At 48.4% G+C, this 18,187-nt stretch overlaps 1 protein-coding gene across 3 annotated transcripts in view; it reads right to left on the bottom strand.

The window, feature by feature from the left end:
• SAMD4A (sterile alpha motif domain containing 4A) overlaps positions 1-18,187 on the bottom strand; it is a 232,701-nt gene that overhangs the window by 12,729 nt on the left and 201,785 nt on the right. For all 3 annotated transcript variants that reach the window (XM_055435955.2, XM_055435953.2, XM_055435954.2), the window contains 4 exons: positions 16,757-16,842; positions 11,285-11,403; positions 6,298-6,499; positions 4,841-4,967 (listed from right to left, as the gene is read on the bottom strand). In XM_055435955.2, the coding sequence (XP_055291930.1) occupies positions 4,841-4,967; positions 6,298-6,499; positions 11,285-11,403; positions 16,757-16,842 (534 nt within the window). The remainder of the gene's footprint in view (positions 1-4,840; positions 4,968-6,297; positions 6,500-11,284; positions 11,404-16,756; positions 16,843-18,187) is intronic.

Genomic DNA, 18,187 nt, shown 5'->3' on the forward strand with positions numbered 1-18,187 from the left:
CCTGAACAAGGTGCTATTGCAGGATCCACCTGGGGACCTCCACATGGCTCTCCCTTGACAGAAGCAGCCGTGGCAGCTGAGGCTCATAACTGTGTTACCTGACATGCCCTTCTGCTGCACTCTCCGAGTCCCTGAGGCTGAGGTAAAGAGGCCAGTGTCTTCAGGACTTTAGAATAAGAAACAGGTCAGGGCACTCTTGGAGAAACCTTGAGAATCTCACTTTGCCAACTACAGCTGGAGCCACTCTGCTGAGTAACCAGGAGGGCTTCGAATCTGGTTAAGTGAGGAGCGGCACTGCTGGAAGTTTAGAAGTCAAGAAAGTCAGTCTGTTGAGGAAGGGACAGAGAATGCAGAAGTGGGAGCTGGCTGACTGTGATGAAAAGAATAAGGAAGATGAAGGCAAGGTGGGAACCAAGAAGAAAGGGGGAGAGAGATGCTGAAAGGAAGAGAGAACCCCACGCCTGCTCGGGTGGTGGAAAAACATGGGTACCAGCTGCATCCCGAGTCTGCTGTGGAGAATGCAGCGCTTCTCTGGGGGCTTCACTCATAGACCTGTGGAACTAAGCACTGGGGAAATACTCCAGGACCCATGTTTTCATGAAAACTGACGAGAAGAACGTGGTACAAGATGGCATTGCATCATCTCACCCCGAGTCGGTCTCTTTGAATTTGGCTGTCAGACGTGGGGGGCATGGACCCCACTGGGCTCTTGGTGGTGACACAAGTGATGCACTTGACAGCCTTCCTGCCCACCATCTGCCCATCCTGAGCAGGGCTCCCTGGAAGGGGAGGAGCCAGCGTGGATCAGGTACTTCAAGTAGGTCCCTGTTCGGGCCTCTGTCTCTGCGGGGCAGCGCCTTCCATCCTCTGTGGAGCTAGTATACTGATGAATCTGTCTCTCCCCAGTCTCTCTAAAGGCAGTTCTCTGGAAGGAACCTGGAGCTCACTCACACTAACAAGGAAAGGGATAATGACAGTTTTGTGCACTGTGCTCCCAGGTATTCTAATGGCAGGATTTCAGTCGTGAGCTGCTGTACAAGGGAGGCTTGCAATGTAGAACAGGGAACCTCACATCGTGCAACGCCACCATGCAAGGCACTGCCCGACATCTGGGTGGTCTAGCACCAAAGGTAGTCCGCACATGGCTTTGGGCAGGGGAAGGACGAGGTGCTCATGAGGCCGCCCAGCCTACCCTTCTGGTGCTTCTCCTCAGATTCTGGGTCCCCGGCCTCATCCTGCCAGGCTCTCTCCATGGCCTCCTAGTCTCACACCCAGGTTCCTCGGAGATACTTTCTGATCCCAAGAGTGGCGGAGCCCCAGTCAGCAGGATCTGCTCCCAAGATATGATGTCATTTCTGTGAGCAGTTTCCAAACTATTTTTCCAGTTGGGAAAACACCCTGCCTCTGGGAGGAACATGACCCCTCTGGCCAAGCACCACGTTGGTTGTGAGCTCATCACCCTTCTAGTGATGGTATCAGCCCTCACTCTGAGGGGGACCAGCTTCATCTTTCTTACTCATCCCAGAGGCCAGCAAGGGGCCATGATTATTGATGACTCTCCTGGCCAGTCCTGGGAAACATCTCAAATCTGTCCACAGCAGAGTGAAGTGAAGAATCACCTCTACCCTGGCCTCCAAGGGGGTCCACAGATTCTGTAGATCCAGGAAAGAAGGAAGCGTCCTGAAGATTTAAGAAAGGTGACTCGTGAGTTGACATACAATACTGAGGCTGGTTCTAGGCCCCAGCCTTTCTTTTTATTCTTTGGAGACATTCCATCATCTTGATGGGATTAAGTTCACAGAATCAAAACTTCCTTGGAATGCACTGTAGTCTTTAAGATTTGCCCAGATGGTTCAAAATGAGTGCTGTGAAGACATCCAATGGCCAGGATGAAATGAGTGCGTTGGAAGGCAGCAGTTTTCTCAGTAATTTCGGGCTGGTCACACATCTCTGGTCCATCATGCCTTCAATATTAGTACTGTTTGTGTACAGATGAAAGCTTCCTGCCTTCCTGATTTCTGCCTCCCTGCTATGATGCCTATGGTCCAGTCCCAGCCCCTGACCCCCAGGTCCTAGATGCAAAGGCTGAGGAGGAACACTCTGTGCCCACGGAGGAGGGAACCTTCTGCAGCCTCCTTTCCTTTCACGGCAGTGCCCTGCCTCACCGTTCACTGTCATGTCTCAGCAAGAGCCACCGCACATGGGCCAAGGGCGCTGGGCAGGACTTAGGAGTGGCTCCTGCTGCTGTTGCTGTACTCAGTTGAATCCATGGACTGCAGCCCACCAGGCTCCTCTGTCCATGGGATTTTCCAGGCAAGAATACTGGAGCGGGGTTGCCATTTCCTGCTTCAAGGGATCTTCCTGACCCAGGGATTGAAGCCGTGTCTCCTGCATCTCTTGCACTGTCAGGCAGGTTCTTTACTGCTGCACCACTTGTATTTACAGTCAGGAAATATGCAGCAGCCCTGTCCTCATGCCATGGTTACTAGAAATGTTGTGGTTCATCAGGGCCTTGCTGGAAGTGGGTTTGTCATGCTTTGGTGAGAGGCTGATTAAAACAACAACAACAATAACCCAAGGGTTCCAGAGCTCTGAGTCCAGCAGCATGTAAACAACATTACTGAGAGACTGGCAGGGAACTACCAGGAAAACTGAAATCAGTTGTTAAGCACTGCCTCTGGGAGGTGGGACTATGGGCTGGGAAGGGAGGTCAGGGGTATAGTCACTTTCTCTTACAAGCTGCTCAGTAGCGTTTGTTTCTTTAACTATGGGAACAAAAGGCTTCATGGGAAGAGGGTGGAAACGATCTTAGGGTCATAGTTGGCCTAAGCATAAGCCAACTGTTCAGCATTGCTGTGTAACAGAGAGGGAAACAGTGCAAATGAAAGATTCGTATTAACAGACCCAAATGGTTCTTCTCCCAGAGATGGCCCATCTCTTCCCAGTGGGCTTGGTCTGCCCAATTAAGACAAGGGACGAACAGGATGGAGGAGGACTTGGAAGAGAGCCACAAGGAGGGAAAAAGAGTAGGAAAGAACGGAAAAGGCTACAAGTGTGTCAGGATTAGAGGAGAGACGTTGGCTAGGCCAGGGTAGCTGGGCTGCAGTCCTGGGGGTGAGGTCAGGGTGAGCTATTCATTCAAGGTGAAAGATCTCGTGCCCAAGATGTCTTCAGATTTTGTGACCTGGGTGGGCATGGAAGCTTCTTGGAGGTAACTTCAGGGAGCAGAGGGTGAAGAGATGGTAAGAGGAGGGTGGAGTTGCAAGTAGAAGGAGCTAAGAGAGTCGGACTGCAAGGATGCCAAGTCCCACAGCGAGTTCCGCGGTGGCTTGGTGGTGGGCTCAGGCTGAATGAAATAGCAGTGCATAGCCCAAGGGAGCTGGAAAGGCTGCAGCTGATGGTGGGACCCGAGTCTCCAGAGTCTCACTTTGTCTCCAGAGTCTCTTTTACTGGGAGTAAATTATACATAATTCTACATGAAAGCAGAGGCTGGGACTAAATGACCTGGGATCAGGCCTTCATAGCCCCCAAATTCTATCAAATATTTTCTTCCTGGGAAGAAATATATCAAGTTTCAAAAGGAAGAAAAGGAGCTTTAAAACAAAGGTGTGCAAATCGGTAGAGTTCTAGAAGTCAAGAAGCAATTTTAAATCAGCATCTGGAACATGCCAATGTCCTTCTCTTTCCTGACATACCTTGAGCCTTGGTGGCTTCCTGCCATTGGCACCTCCCCACCCCTTGGTGGCCTCACCTCCTCCCCTCCAGCCTGCCCACTCTTCACTCCTCTATGCTCACTCCGGCCTGTCCCCCCTGCTCAAAAGCTCCTATCAATTCCCCACCGAGAGCAGCTGGAGTCCAAGCTTCTTGGCCTTGGGTTCAGGGTCCCACCATCAGCTGCAGCCTTCCCAGCTCCCTTGGGCTACTCACGGCTACTTCATTCAGCCTGAGCCCGCCACCAAGCCACCGCGGAACTCGCTGTGGGACTTGGCATCCTTGCAGTCTGGCTCTCTTAGCTCCTTCTACTTGCAACTCCACCCTCCTCTTTCTATCTCTTCACCCTCTGCTCCCTGAAGTTAACTCCAAGAAGCTTCCATGCCCACCCAGGTCACAATGACATTTCCCCTCAAACTCCTGTAAGACGTTGTACAGAGCGAATCTACCAGAAAGGGTGAGGATCTTCTTCCAGGTGCAAACGATGCAGTAATCGCTTGTGGGGCTTTGTATTGCTCATGGAGTGTAAGAGGTCAACTATCTGCCCAGAGAAAGGTGCAGGCACCTGAATGTAATTCTGGCAACTCTGTTCGAGGAGGCAGGGTCAAAGGTGAAATTGACAAGAGGTGCACCAGGCTGCTCTTTAACCAAATAAAGGGAAGATGGATGGACCAGCAATCACGCGTGCAAAGCACTCCCAAACCAGGGGTGGGTCTCTCAGCATCAACACCATGGAGTTTTCTCTTTCTCTGTCTGTCTACACATCCCCCTATGTACACACCAACCACACACACACAGTATACATGGAACCCGTCCCAACTTCCCCCAAAAGCCTTCCAGTGATGTCACTGGGTTAATCAACCTAGAAATATGACTAGGATCCAAAATACCCCCGTGTCAGATCACAACCAACTCTAGGGCTCCGTGTGCTGGCTCCCAGCCAACAAGTCGCTATTCATGCTGGCAAGGTATGGTCTAAAAAAGGAAAGGCTTCTATAAGCTCAAAAAAATGCAAGGTGGCAGTCGAGGCTAAGCACTTTCCGCTTGAGTTCACTGGGGCATCTATTTTGGTGACCTGGCCTCCCTGACAGGACAACGAGGGATGGAGGGCTGGCGGGCTGGGCCCTACCTGGCTGCTGGAACATCAGCATATTTTGTGGCGAAGTGTGCACAGGCAGTGAGCGGGTCCTTTGGACAGAGCTGTGGGTGCGGCTTGGCATGCTATTGCTGCCCCCGGGGTTGGCGAACCAGAGGTTCTAGGGAAAAACACAGAAGCAGAACCCATTAGTCCAGACACCTGGGGGTGGGGATGAGAGCAGGGCCACCAGCCAGAATCCAGGAGGCAGATATCCTGGAAGAACTCTCTGCTAACTTCTGGGAAAGGGCTCCTAGACCAGCGCAATCTGTCTGCTTATTTAGAGAGAGGGGCTTTAGATTCCATTCATTTCATTCAACACTACCCCTCAGCCCGAGGCTCTTCTCTAAGCCTCAGCTTAATCTGGACACCAATCTCCCTGGCTGGTTCCAAAACTCTCTTTATCCCTTCTGTTGTCTCTGCTTTTCCTATCACTTTTCTAGGAAATGGGGGGAGTTCTATAAATGTCTGCAACCAAGAGCACAAACTATTTCAGGGCTCTCATTTGATTTTCTCTTTGAGGTTCTTACAATTTACTACAAAGGGAGAAGGAGAAAAAAAGAACCTCTCAGCTGGCAACGAGCTGGCACCACTCAGCTTGTGTGTTTGTTATTACGCGGGTGTCCTAGCGGTGGTTTCCTCCTGGATCCATCTGGTGGCTTCCCACAATGGTCAAGACTGGGGTTTTCTCCTATCCTGGGCTGCTTCCCCGGGGGAGTGAATCCTGCCTGTCTTGCCAGGAACGGTTTCCTGTTTTTTAAAACCAAGCTGTCATCCTTCAGTTTCTCATGACAAACCCAGAACCTCAGACTCACTTGGCGTCCCTCTAATCCCAGCCCCCACCCGCAGAGCCCCACAAAGCAGGGGCTACGCAGATAGGAGGCACTGGGTACGGGTGCAGAGGAGGGACTCCTGAGCCGATGAGCCAGGGGACTGACGTTGGCTCTAAATCACACAGCGAGAGCCTCTGGGCAGCGTGGCCTTCACTGACTGACAGCCTCTCTCAGTCTCCTTCCTTTCCTACAGGGTTTTCCACCACAGCTAGGGCCATGTCAAAGGAGTTATCTGCCTCAGATATAACTGCTAAGAAAGCTTCTTAGATGCTCAGGCTCCTCTGGAGGCCAAATCTGGAAGGCATTGGGATCTGCTAAGGCAGGTTGAGGATCAAGGCAAAGAAGAAATAGGTCTCACATTTCTTCCTAACGGCCCCTGTGTGCAGGGCCTGCCAGTTTACAGTGGTCTTGGAACAAATCCCCACGATGCCAGGTGCCACCATGGCCTTACTTTATCTCCCAGAGAAACGGCAAACAAACCTCTGAAGCACAGGGGCAACTGTCTTCAACCTAGCCCCTCTGGGCCTCTCCCTTCACCTTCAGGTCATTTGGGGGGATGTCCTGAGCCTCAGGCCCTGAGCTTGGCTGGCCCCCCCTCCCCCCAGGGGCGGAGCAGACCTGTCTTCCTTGCTTCATGATGGTGGGGTTGGCTGCAGTATTGCGCTGGGTAGAGCTGACGAATCCGCTGGTGCCCAAGAGGCCAAGGCGGGCAGAAGGGACATTCCGGGAGGGGATCTGGTACTGGCGTGGATTCCGTCTGCCCATGCCGCCACCAACAGAGCTGGCTGTTGGGAGGGAGTTGGATTGCCCAAAGCCACGGCTGTGAGAGTCAACAGAGAAGAACAGAGGTCATCAGTCACCCCTGGCCCTTCTCAGCCTCCGGGATGCCTCCTTGGGGTCTGCTCACACTTTGACCATTATGAGGCCTACTGGGGGATCAGGGCTTTATGATTAAAGTGGTAGCTAAGAACTGAGAGCTGTTCTCCCAAATCATCCCACCTTCACCCTCTCCCACAGAGTCCCAAAGACTGTTTTATACACCTATGTCTCTTTTGCTGTCTCGTATACAGGGTTAAGGTTACCATCTTTCTAAAGTCCATATATATGCGTTAGTATACTGTATTGATGTTTTTCTTTCTGGTTTACTTCACTCTGTGTCCATCTAATGTACTCTTAATAAAATGATTTACTATTAAAAAATAAAGAACTGAAAGCTAATATCAAGTGCCCTTGGACTTTAACATTGATTCTTCAATCCTCACGACAACCTTATGAAGTAGGCACTCCTTTTACAGTTGGAGAAGTAAAATACAAAGCTTAATAATGTCTCAAAGGTCACACAGCCGTTAGGGGGCAGTGCTGGAATATGAGCCCAGAAAGTTAACCAGTGTGCGCTTCAGCCTTCTTTCCACTGTGTCACAGGCTCTGAGAACTCATGTGCCCATCCAGAAGCCACACGGCAAGAAAGTGGATCCACACGGCAGCACCAGGATCCAGGCCCCTTCCAGCACACCACAGTCAGGGTCTGTCTGCTGTCGGTCTGAGCAGCAGACTCGGGAGGAGTGGCCTCTGGGCCCCACTAGGATGTAAGCTCCCTGGGACAAGAGATGGCTTCTGTGCTCATCAATCCCGCACGTCCCAGGCCTGGATGGCACAGCTCCTGGCAGTACAGGCAGGGTGAACAAAAGAATGGCTCAGTCTCTGCCCTCATGATCAACTCTGCACATGGCAGAGTGGACCCCAAGTCTGGGGCTGTGACTCCCAGGTTCACTGGAGGGAGTTCCCAGGACACTGACTGCTCCCTGCTCCTCAGGCCCTCCCTGTAGAAAGACCCGGAGGTTCCATGCTTCTCTAGGGTCCACGCAGAGAGGAGGCTGGGGACCCATGGCCTCACGCTCAGACACCGCGCTCCCATTGGTCCGGTGACCTCAGCGCTGAAGAACTCAGTCCTCTCCGGCAGGCCTCAAGTTCTGGGAGGGTGCACAGCCGCCAGCAGGGCTTCAGGAACCAGCACATTCTTTCCAAGAAGAGTCAGCTTTAGTCATTCACTGATGTCTCCGTCGAAATGCTTTACCTCCAACGGCCACAAGAGGGAACAGACTTGCTTTTGCAGCCACAGAGGGGAGGTTCCTACCAAGCCTGTGAGGAGACTCCGGGAAGACAGGGCTGCCGTAGTTTAACCCTATGACGTGGGGGAGGGGGGCACTGCAAATCAGTAATTTCCTGAGAAAGAGAGTGTTATGTGTGTGGTGGCGTGGAGCACCTAAAACATCAGCATGGTTCATCTCAGAAAGGGTTTCTTCCTCAGAATTCCTACATTTCCTGGTGAGGGGGGAGAGGGAAGAGAATTCCACAGTGAGCTGATAAGCACTGACTTTTGGGCCGTGTTTTACCACTTCTAGGCTTCTCTGACCAGATTCCAGTCAGAGGCTCATCCCCATGAGGTGAGGAGGATACTCATGCGTTCTCAGTCTCTGTATCTCATCCTTTCTCAGATTTCTCTGCTTCCTTCTTTCTTTTACTAAGGTTTAAAATGTTTGGTTTGAAAGAGGAAATTCGGGCCAGGAGGAGGAGAAATAATTTCCTGCAATGGGAGAGACCTCCTCTGGAGAATGGACAACAAGTGGCAGGTGGGGACAAAGATCAAGTGGCTGTTTTCTTGGTTTTTGTTTTTTAATTATGAAAACCAGTCCTTTGGTTTTTGGAGTCAGAATTTTGGCCACCTGGTAGATGATTTAGTATTCTGCTAAGACTTTTCCTTATTTAGTGCAGATAGCTTTTTTGCTCATTTTCCTTTTTGGTTGGATTTTTTAAAAGTTATTTCATATGCAAAACAGAGCAGTCAGCAAGTGATGCTAAAATAATTTGTGCTTCCAGGAAGGCAAGACTATATTCTTAACCAATATAATGTAGGCAGAGGCTTCTGTAATGGGACACTTAGTCACAGGAGAAAACGCGGACTCCTAAAGTTAGGACTCATGGAGTCGGTAGAGCTAACATTTTGGGGATAGACTGGGTGGAGGTGAGAATCTGGTTAGGGTGTCTTTCTAAGGATAGTGCGTCTCACTGTGGGGTCCTAAGCTGATTACTATAAAGTCAGACTTTTTGAGGGTTGCCAATGCTGGTAACCAGAGTGAAAGCTTAACTCACTTAAGATCACTAGGCTTAATGAAATAATCATTCTTTCTTTGGAGAGAACAAAGTGACAAAAGTTTTCATTTCTCATTCTCCTACTCAGTCTTTCTCTGCTTTCTTAAATCTAACCAACTGATTTCATTACCTTGAAATGCATGAAAAGACTGATAAAATAACATTAATAAGAACGAATTGATTTGGGATTTGTGATAGTTCAAGGAAGGGCTGGGCTGCAGTTACCTCTGTATTAAGGGAAAAAACAGGTCTTTGAAGAAAATTAATAGCATAACAAGATCCCAGAGGTAATATTTATGAAAACAAATTATTTCCTAGCACTTTTGTTGTTGTTGAGTTGCTCAGTTGTGTCTGACTCTTTGCAACCATGAACTGCAGCATGCGAGGCTTCCCTGTCCTTCACTAAATCCCAGAGGTTGCTCAAACTCATGTCCATTGAGTTAGTGATGCCATCTAACCATCTCATCCTCTGTTGCCCCCTTCTCCTCCTGCCCTCAATCTTTCCCAGCAGCAGGGTCTTTTTCAATGAGTCGGCTCTTCACATCAGCTGACCAAAGTATTGGAGCTTCAGCTTCAGCAACAGTTCTTCCAGTGAATATTCAGGGTAGATTTCCTTCCGGATGGACTGGTTTGAGCTCTTTGCTGTCCAAGGGACTCTCAAGAATCTTCTCTAGCACCACAATTCGAACTTTAGCAACTTCTAATTGAACATCCATAATCGATGACTGAATTCACTCTAATCAATATAAGGAGGTCTAATCTGGCATATCTTGAGTTAACCCAATTCAAGCATCACTTAATAATACTCTAGAGAAATCAAAGTTAACAGGCACTCAGATGTGGACCAAGGACAAAACAGGGCAGAGAGACGAGCAGATGGCACTTTGGGGAGGAGGAGCAAAGAGCTTGAAAGCTCTATCTTTATCTTCAACTTCTGAATTCTTTCTTTCTCTTGCAACTTGTCTCCCAAGGACCTGGTTAGCAAGAGGGGTGTGGATGTTCCTCTTTCTTAGGGGGTATTGCTGCCCTTACAAGAAGAGGAAGAGTCTAGGGCAGGGGCAGGCCCAGGGGAGAAGGCTAAGGAGCAGGCCTGGCCTTTCATCTGGGCCCCAGGAATCCTCAAGGTGCACTTGAAGACTGGTCCAGCCCAACCCTCCAGGGAAGCTTGGGACCAAGGAGCTGGCTAAAGAGTGTTGTTTTATCTGGCTTTTCTGCACATCATCTGGAGACCAGGAAAGTGGCCCAGCATCTGTAGTGCTTAGGAGTACCGACTCTGGAGCTGGCATTGGCCTGTCTGGTCCAAATCCTGGATGCCTCCCGACTCCCCTGTAAATTGGGGTTAATAATAGACCTTCTACCTCATATGATTGTTGCAAGGATTAAATGTAATAATATTCTTAACTGCTTGGATACCCACTTGGCACAGAGCAAATGCTAAATGTTTGTTTAATAAATAACTGTGTTATATATGCTGCAATATGATAACACTTCAATTTTTACATTAATTTTTAATGAAGACTTTTCTCAAATTCTAACTGGCCTTATCTCCCTGAAGTACTATAAAACAGCGATGTTTCAAGGCACACTTATGCAAATAAATGCCAAACATTTTAACAACACAGTCAGAGCTTCTACATATGCACTGAGAAATGAATTCAGAACTTTCTAGGTGCGAATGAAAAAAATGATTATTTATATGCTCATGTTAAAAAGAGTAAAAAAGGATGTTGATTTTTCAGCATGTCGGCACCATCATTCTCTTGTCTGCCCAAGATGCCCTGTTATTGTTCAATGGTTCACTTCACCCCTCCCCATGATTCCTCCCCTAGATTGGCACTATAATTCACCTTTAATATGCAACTGGATTCTTCAATTTAAAACCAGATTAAAGTAATGGGTTGTAAAGTACAATGAGGCTTTTTTAAACTGCATCCAAGAAGCTGAAGTACTATGAAAAATCAAGAATGGTACAGCTCTACTCTTAGATTGCCGCTCAGACCAAAATAGGCTCGCACTGGGCTCTTCACCCTGCCACCAACTATAATTAGCTTGTCTGCAGCAAGAAGGGAGAAAAAATTACACTACCACTTAAGGTGCAGAGAGAACAACCTGTTTTTGTCCTTTCAGAGCCCCCTGTTGTGGATAAACCACCAAGCGTTTTGCTGGCACTCATTAAATAGTACCCGCTCCCCACTCCATGCCCATCTGTACTAATAACACCATTTTGACCATATAAATTGAGTTGCCAAAGATCACATTCAGCTCTTCCTCTGGGAAGTCTTTCCCTCTACAGCCTTTTCCCCACCCCACCTGTTTAAGGAATGTGGTCTGAACTTGTCAGAGGGCACTCTAAGAAACAAGGAATGATGCCCTATGTAGTCTTGACACTGGAACCCAAACAGACAGTGAGGTCCTGGAACCACCATGCATTACAAAGACTGAAATCTCAACATACTTTCTTTGCTGTCGATATCCTGATATGTCTAGAAGGGTTTTCCGAGGGAAAGACCGAAAGAGCTTCTGCACCTGCTGTTTCCATGACAACAATCTTTTTTTCTGTGTCTCTGTAAATGCCTGCAAAAACAAACAGGACTTTTTAATGGGTGATGCAACCTGGCATTAGAGGGAGAAACATGCAATTAATAGGGGAAATACTGGAGTCCTACAGTTGCCTTTTCTTCACCTTGTTTCCAACCTGGTCCAAACAGTAGTCAATTTCATTTGAGAGCCTCCTCTACTGAAAATTCAAGTTATTTTGATGCTGGAGGTGCCTGGTAAGGAACATGCGTTAAGCTTCTGGCAATCCTCGATTTCGGGTGCATTTCTGGCAGATCCTTACCCTCCTTCCTCTTTCCCCTGACTCCACTCTGGACTCTATTTATTAACCAAGAATGAATTGCAAAATTGATTGTTGACTACTCTGGCTTGTGTAGGCCCCCTGCATTTTCATAATCAATGGAAATGCTAAACCACTCCAAAAATCAATCTTTTTGATGGTGTGTGCTCACCCTGGAGTGGTCTTCAGGGCTTCAGAATACAGAGTATACACTATACGTGTTAGGACTCTGCTGAGAAATCTCCAGTTATGAGCCCCATATGCTACACAATCCCAGTGCACCAATCATAACCTAAATTTTGTCTAAGGCCTAGGAAAATGGATAGATCCGATGTCTTCTCAAGTCTTTTCTGGGAAAATTGGTGTTTGGGGAAGTTTCGTCTACTGCCCCATACATAACACTCTTCCATCAGTATCATGTGTCCTTCAGCACACAGCTGTACTCAGTGCAGCCCAGGGAAGCACTTCATGGGGCTGTAAGTCCTCAAGGCAGGGACTCTCAAATTCAGGATATATTAGGGTCCTCCCAAGGAGACTGTTAAAATCTAGATTTTGGACCGACTCCCACACACCAGAGCCTGATTTCATAGATCTCGAGAGGAGCTTAGGGCATTTGTGTTTGCAGCAAGTGCCCGGGGAATTCTGTTGCAGGTAGGTCATGACCATGTAATGTTCTAGATTGGTGAGGATCACACACATGATATAGGAACTCCCTGCTAAGTGTGTAGAACTGAGGTCCACGTGCTATCATAAGTCCACCAGATCTGACTAATGAGCAGCAACAGTGATGGAGACACCATACCCCAGTAGTTCTGTCAATAAAGCATGAAATGAATACTTTTTAAGTAGCAGTAAATGATTACTTAGAGTAATAATAAACTACACGCCTGTTTCCCATAAAGGAAGCAGATTCCTTAAACAGAGAGAAAAGAATGACAGCTTAATGTTCTTCTACTGACATTTAATCTTTAAGGACCTGAACACAAGAGAGCTATGTGAACAAAAGCAAAACGACGTTAATCATATTATGGAAAAGGTACGGATGACTTGCAAACCCCTTCTTCCCTCGTGACCTTGGCCAGATGCCATTGAGGACAGTCATCAAGGAGGACTTCCCCCACTAGGCATTCAGTGCCCCATTAGAGAAAAAGGTGCTGATATCCCTTAAGGTGCACGGTGAATGGTCTCAGGGCTAAAAGGTGAGGATGCGCTTCTCCTCTATGGTCCCTCTCATGTGCTGATGATACTAGGTGAATGTCCAGCTATACATGAATATCTCCAAAAACTGCAAAAGGCAAGCATTTCTGCTAGACTAATAAAGGGATGGGTAGATTCTGCTTTTGACTAGCTTAGTCAGCCAAGTGTTGAGCAACAACACAAGATGCCGGCATGCAGGTCAAGATGACCTGGGGAGCAGAGTCCAGCTCAGTGGTCAGTAGAAGGCTCTGGATGCACATGGGCAGGGCTCAAATCTCTGCACATCTTTATGCAGGTTCCTCCACCTGAGACTCAGCTCCTTTAACTCAGGATAGTAATACCTTATCAAAAAGATGCTGTAAGGATTCAAATTAATTCACACACGGAGAGCACTTAGAATACTCACAACACACCTAGCTCTTCACTGTGTGCACGTGGTACTGCCCACAGACCCCTCACCAGGTTTTTCGGCTGCATGGACTAGCCCTTTGGTGGTGGCACATGAAAGTCCATCACATTTGGTATTCAACCATCACCTTTAACACCTACAAAAGACTTCAAGGTCTCAAAACCACAATATTGAGCAGGTCTGGAGCCAGCCTGAGCTTTCAAGTGACAAAGGAGTAAAGGGGTCACTTTACAGATGTGCACTCAAAGTGCTGCCAGGGACACTGGTTCATATGTGACATTTCCCACAGTGACAAAGAACACCCAAGAAGATGGAAATGCTTATGCCCCCTCAGAGAGGTCAGGTCATCCACTCAGCACCAGGACATCAGACTCACAGTAATTGGGACTGCAGATAGGAGTGGGCCCCTTAGCAGTGCTCAGTGTATGGCTGTTCTCAGTCCTGGAAGACACTAATGGGAGGCTCGGAGTGGAGCTAGGCTATGGCTGGCAAGGAGTGATTTCTGAAAGCTGGTTCCTATGCGTGCCTGCAAATAGCACTCGGTTGTGGGAGCTCTGCTATCATCTGGGAGGCCAATACCTCACCCCAGCCTGCTCCAGGCAGCTCTAGGTGGGGTTGGCAGAGCTTCTTTGGGGCAGGAAGGGAAGGAAGATTCCACTCTCCCGAATGCCCACACACAGCCAGTCAGCCACTTCTGAGTCCTCTGCCCCTGTCAGGCCCTGACTCAGATGTCTCTCTCTGTGGAGGCAGATGTGTCCTACAGCTCCCGTGGCTGGATAGCAAGGCTCGTGAAGGGGACAAGGGTTCATCTTCAGGGAACCGCTGGTCTAAGATGGTGAGAAACTAAGAAGCCTGGGCTTGTAATCCAGGAGATGAAGTGACGGACTTCAGAAATAAGATTCAGAACTTTCCTGGCTTTCCTTTTACTGTTCTGGGGAGTGGCTCCTTTGTCCCTGGTGAGGAAGGAAGGTGTCTTGGCTTGGCCAGCACCCTCCCTTCCAGCAGCTGAAGAACAGCACCATCAGGCTGTGCAAGGAGCCCTGTCTCCTGGAGCCCAAGGGAGTCTTCAGCGAGGATGGAGGCTAGGCCTGGACAGGGCCTCCCAGGGAGGGTGGGCTCTGGACACATAGAATACCCCCAGGCTGTGGAAAATTATTCAAACGCCTTTCCTCTTCCTCAAACTCAACTAATAAAAAGCCTTGGACAACCTTTCCCCTCCCAAAGTAGTGTGTAGGCACCTCCATCCTGACACGAATGCAGGCGAGCAGAGTGGGCCTGAGTCCTTTCTGCCCCGTGATTCCCGTCAGTGAGGCCCCTCAGCGGCAGTCAGGAGACAGGAGCCCACACAGTGCCACCTTGGCACCTAGAGCTTGGAGCTTCCAAAGAAGTAAAGGGGAAAGACTCAGAAAGGAGAGCCGGGGTGCAGAGGGAGCCTGCACAATGGCAGGAAAGTGAGCAGCACCCGACCACGTGGGCGATGTGGACCGATGAAGCGCCAGTGCACCGCCCAGCAGAGGCAGCTGCAGACCTCGTTATTCCGTCTCCTGGGCTCAGCAGACTGGAGATGAGGTGGAAGGTAACTTGCCCTTCAGTTTCTCGCAGGCTCAATGCTGAGCATGGGTGTGGGAGCAGAAGCAGGGTTCTGGTTTGCTTTTTCAGAAGCTTAAACGCCTGGCGATCGGTAGCCCCCTAAGCCCACCCCACGTGCCCTCCTCACCTCTAGGCGCTGCTCCGTCCACCTGGACCCCTCTCTGTTCTGCCTCCTCGTGGAACAAGTCTCTCCCACTAAGGCTCTGTTTGTCTTTCAGGTCTAGTTTGGAGGCAGTCCCTCTGGCCTCTAGATAGGTGCCCACCGCACCTCCTGGACTCCAGCCCCACACCAGTGGCCTTATGGTCACACTTGTGATGACTTGTTTTCCTTTTGTCTCACCCACTCCCCTCCTACTGGAAGCCCACCAGCCAGAGGCAAGACCTAGGTGCTTTTTTCTGTAGGGCAAGACCTACAGAATGAATGAACTCTAAAACCCATCTCCTGTTCTGGCCTTCCCTTCTTTCTATTGCTTTTTGCTGGCCCAGATGAGAGCTGTGTCAGGACTGGACACTAACAAGGGCGAGTGGGAGTTCACAGTGCTGTGAGAGGAAATCGCAAAAATGCACGTTTCAGGGATGGGGAGGAAGGGCTGGGATGGAAACCCAGTGGTAGACCGCACACCTGTGTGTGAGGGGCAGGTGATGTCACAGCGCAGAAAGGCCGAGGGTGCAGGAAACCAAACAAGCCGCCAGCAGCAGATGGCCTGTGGGCAGATGGAATGGGGGAAGTGTGGATCTCCCTTCCCCGGGGCCCACTGGACTCCTGGGGTTCCAGCTACCAGCATGGCAAAGCCCAGGGGACTTGGAGGCTTTTACCATCTTATTTTCACATCCAAGTCCCACAAAAAGATCTCAGTGGCCTACGTTTACCCAGTCCTAAGTTTTCTAAAACCATGACCCTGTCTGTGTAATTCTCTTGGGGAGGGGCACCCAAGAAGCCACTGGGATCCTGGGTCTGAGGCACAACTGCCTGTCCCCCCACGTCCCTCGGGACAGCCCTGGCCAGGACAGGACCTGCCTCGCTCCATTAGGGTTGCTCCATCATTGTCCCGAGGGTCTGGGAGGCATAGCACCAGCCTGACTTTTGTGAAAAGGACAGAGATTGTCATACTAAGTGAAGTAAGTCAGAGAAAGACAAACATCATATGATACCGTTTATATGTAGAATCTTAAAAAATAGTACAAATCAACTTATTTTTACAAAAGAGAAATAGAGTCACAGATGTAATAAACAAACTTATGGTTACCAAGGGGAACAGGTGAGGAAGGGTTAAACTGCAACAGTGGAACTGACATATACACACTGCTATATATAAAATAGATAACTAATAAGGACCTACTGTACAGCACAGGAATCTCTACTCAATACTCTGTAATGACCCATATGGGAAAAGAATCTAAAAAAGAAAGGATATATGTATATGGATAACTGATTCACTTTGCTGGATAGCAGAAACTAAAACAACATTGTAAATCAACTACAATCCAATTCAATTTTTAAAAAGATTCCTATAAGAATCAGAAAACAAAACACAACAGAAAGCCCTCAAACCACACACAACACACACACAGACACATATTATTTGTTCTGAACACTCTCCCCTTTCTCCCACCCCAGGCTCTGTCCCTCAGGAAGGCTTCCCGGAGTCAGAAGCTTCTCTCAGGCATTTGCCTCCATGTCACAGCTCAGTCTAGGTGAATCTCTGGACACCAGAGTAACATACAAGCTGCATTTAGGTTTGAAGTCACCACAGCTGAGTTCTGCTCGAGCTATTATAATGACTGTCTACTCAAAGACAAGATGTCAGAGACCCAAATGAGCACCTCACAGAATCTCTGAGAACTACTTCAAAGGAATGAGAAAAAGCAGTTTCATGAAACCTGTCACTACTTACCTCATGGATTAGACATTTGTCTATGAGCTGTAAATAGGAACTTATATTTTCCTCATCGGGTCTGGAGACCAAGAGTTGTGTGCACACTGGGAATTAAAAAAAAAAAAAAAGGATGAGTTAGAAAAATGCACATCCATTCTAACCCCTGAGATCTGCCTCCGATTTCCTTTTGGGACCAATATTTTGAGAGGTATGTGTGACCGTGGCTTTACGTCAGCTTCACAAAAAAGGCCAGGAGGCTCCTCGTTCCACTGAAGTCAAAGGCTTGGTCACCACAGGAGCCCTTGCCTCCAGAAGCCCCTTTGGTTAATTCCACGCATACCATTCTATATTAAGCCTTCTGCAACCCGGCCAGAGACAGACACTCTGGGAGAAGAAGAACTCAACAGTGTCCCGGGCCCTGTCTTTGAAAGAGCCTCCTTTGAGAGGCAGTTCAAAGACCCTAAAGACCATCAGCCCTTATCAGAGCAGGCACCATCATTTTACGAATGAGCCGCACATCTCATTTGGAGGAGTGAGGCTGGCACACTTTTTAGGATGTGAGGTATGTGGGCATGCACACGAGTAAGGAGCCTGCTACTCATTCACTGGAGGGTGATTTTCTCAAAGTGATACCCACACATTTACATACACACAGGTTCACCTACACACCCAAGGTCAGAGACAGAGCACGGCACACACATCCACTGGACAGCTCATGGCCATGATAGTGCAGTTCACTCTATTCCCATCCGAAAGATCCTGGTGGTCTGCTTTTGATGGGAATCTTTAGAAGGACAGGTGGAGATGGTTGGACAAATACATCAGTTAGAAGTCAAAATGCCTTGCTCTCAAGGAGATCAAGCTTAAAACATGGGCACCATGATGTCTTTCTCTCCTGCATCCCACATACCTGATCTGTCACAGAATCCCATTTATACCATGTCTTGGCACATAGGTTTTCAGCATAACACCGTGGGTAATAACAAAACATGGAAACTACCTCTATATCTGTTAATTGGGGCCCTGTCAAATTATGGTTTATGCATATGGGAGAACAGTATGCAGCCTTTAAAAAAGAATGCGATGGTACTTTTGTATTGATAGGAATATTGAAAGCATATAATGTAAAAAAAAATAGCTGCAGAGAAATATATAAACAAGACTTGTTTGTATGTATAAAAGGATGCTCATGTGCTTATATATAATTAGTGTTTCTGAAGGGATATTCTGAAATGTTTATAGTGTTATCTCTGGGGAAGAATATGGTAGGGCCAAGGGTGGAGGTGGGGGCTATTTTCACCTTTCATCATTTTTCATTTAGCTTTGATTTTTATGTTGAGCGTGACTTGATTTCATATTTGAAAGTAGTTAAATTTTAAAAAGCAGCCATACCACAGGAATGCAGAGCCCACATGGATCGTGTCATGGGTAAGGGGGTGAAGTACAACA

The sequence above is a fragment of the Moschus berezovskii genome, chromosome 9 (assembly GCF_049115385.1).
Source record: "Moschus berezovskii isolate FMDL1 chromosome 9, NW_MosBer_1.0, whole genome shotgun sequence".
Taxonomy (NCBI): domain Eukaryota; kingdom Metazoa; phylum Chordata; class Mammalia; order Artiodactyla; family Moschidae; genus Moschus; species Moschus berezovskii.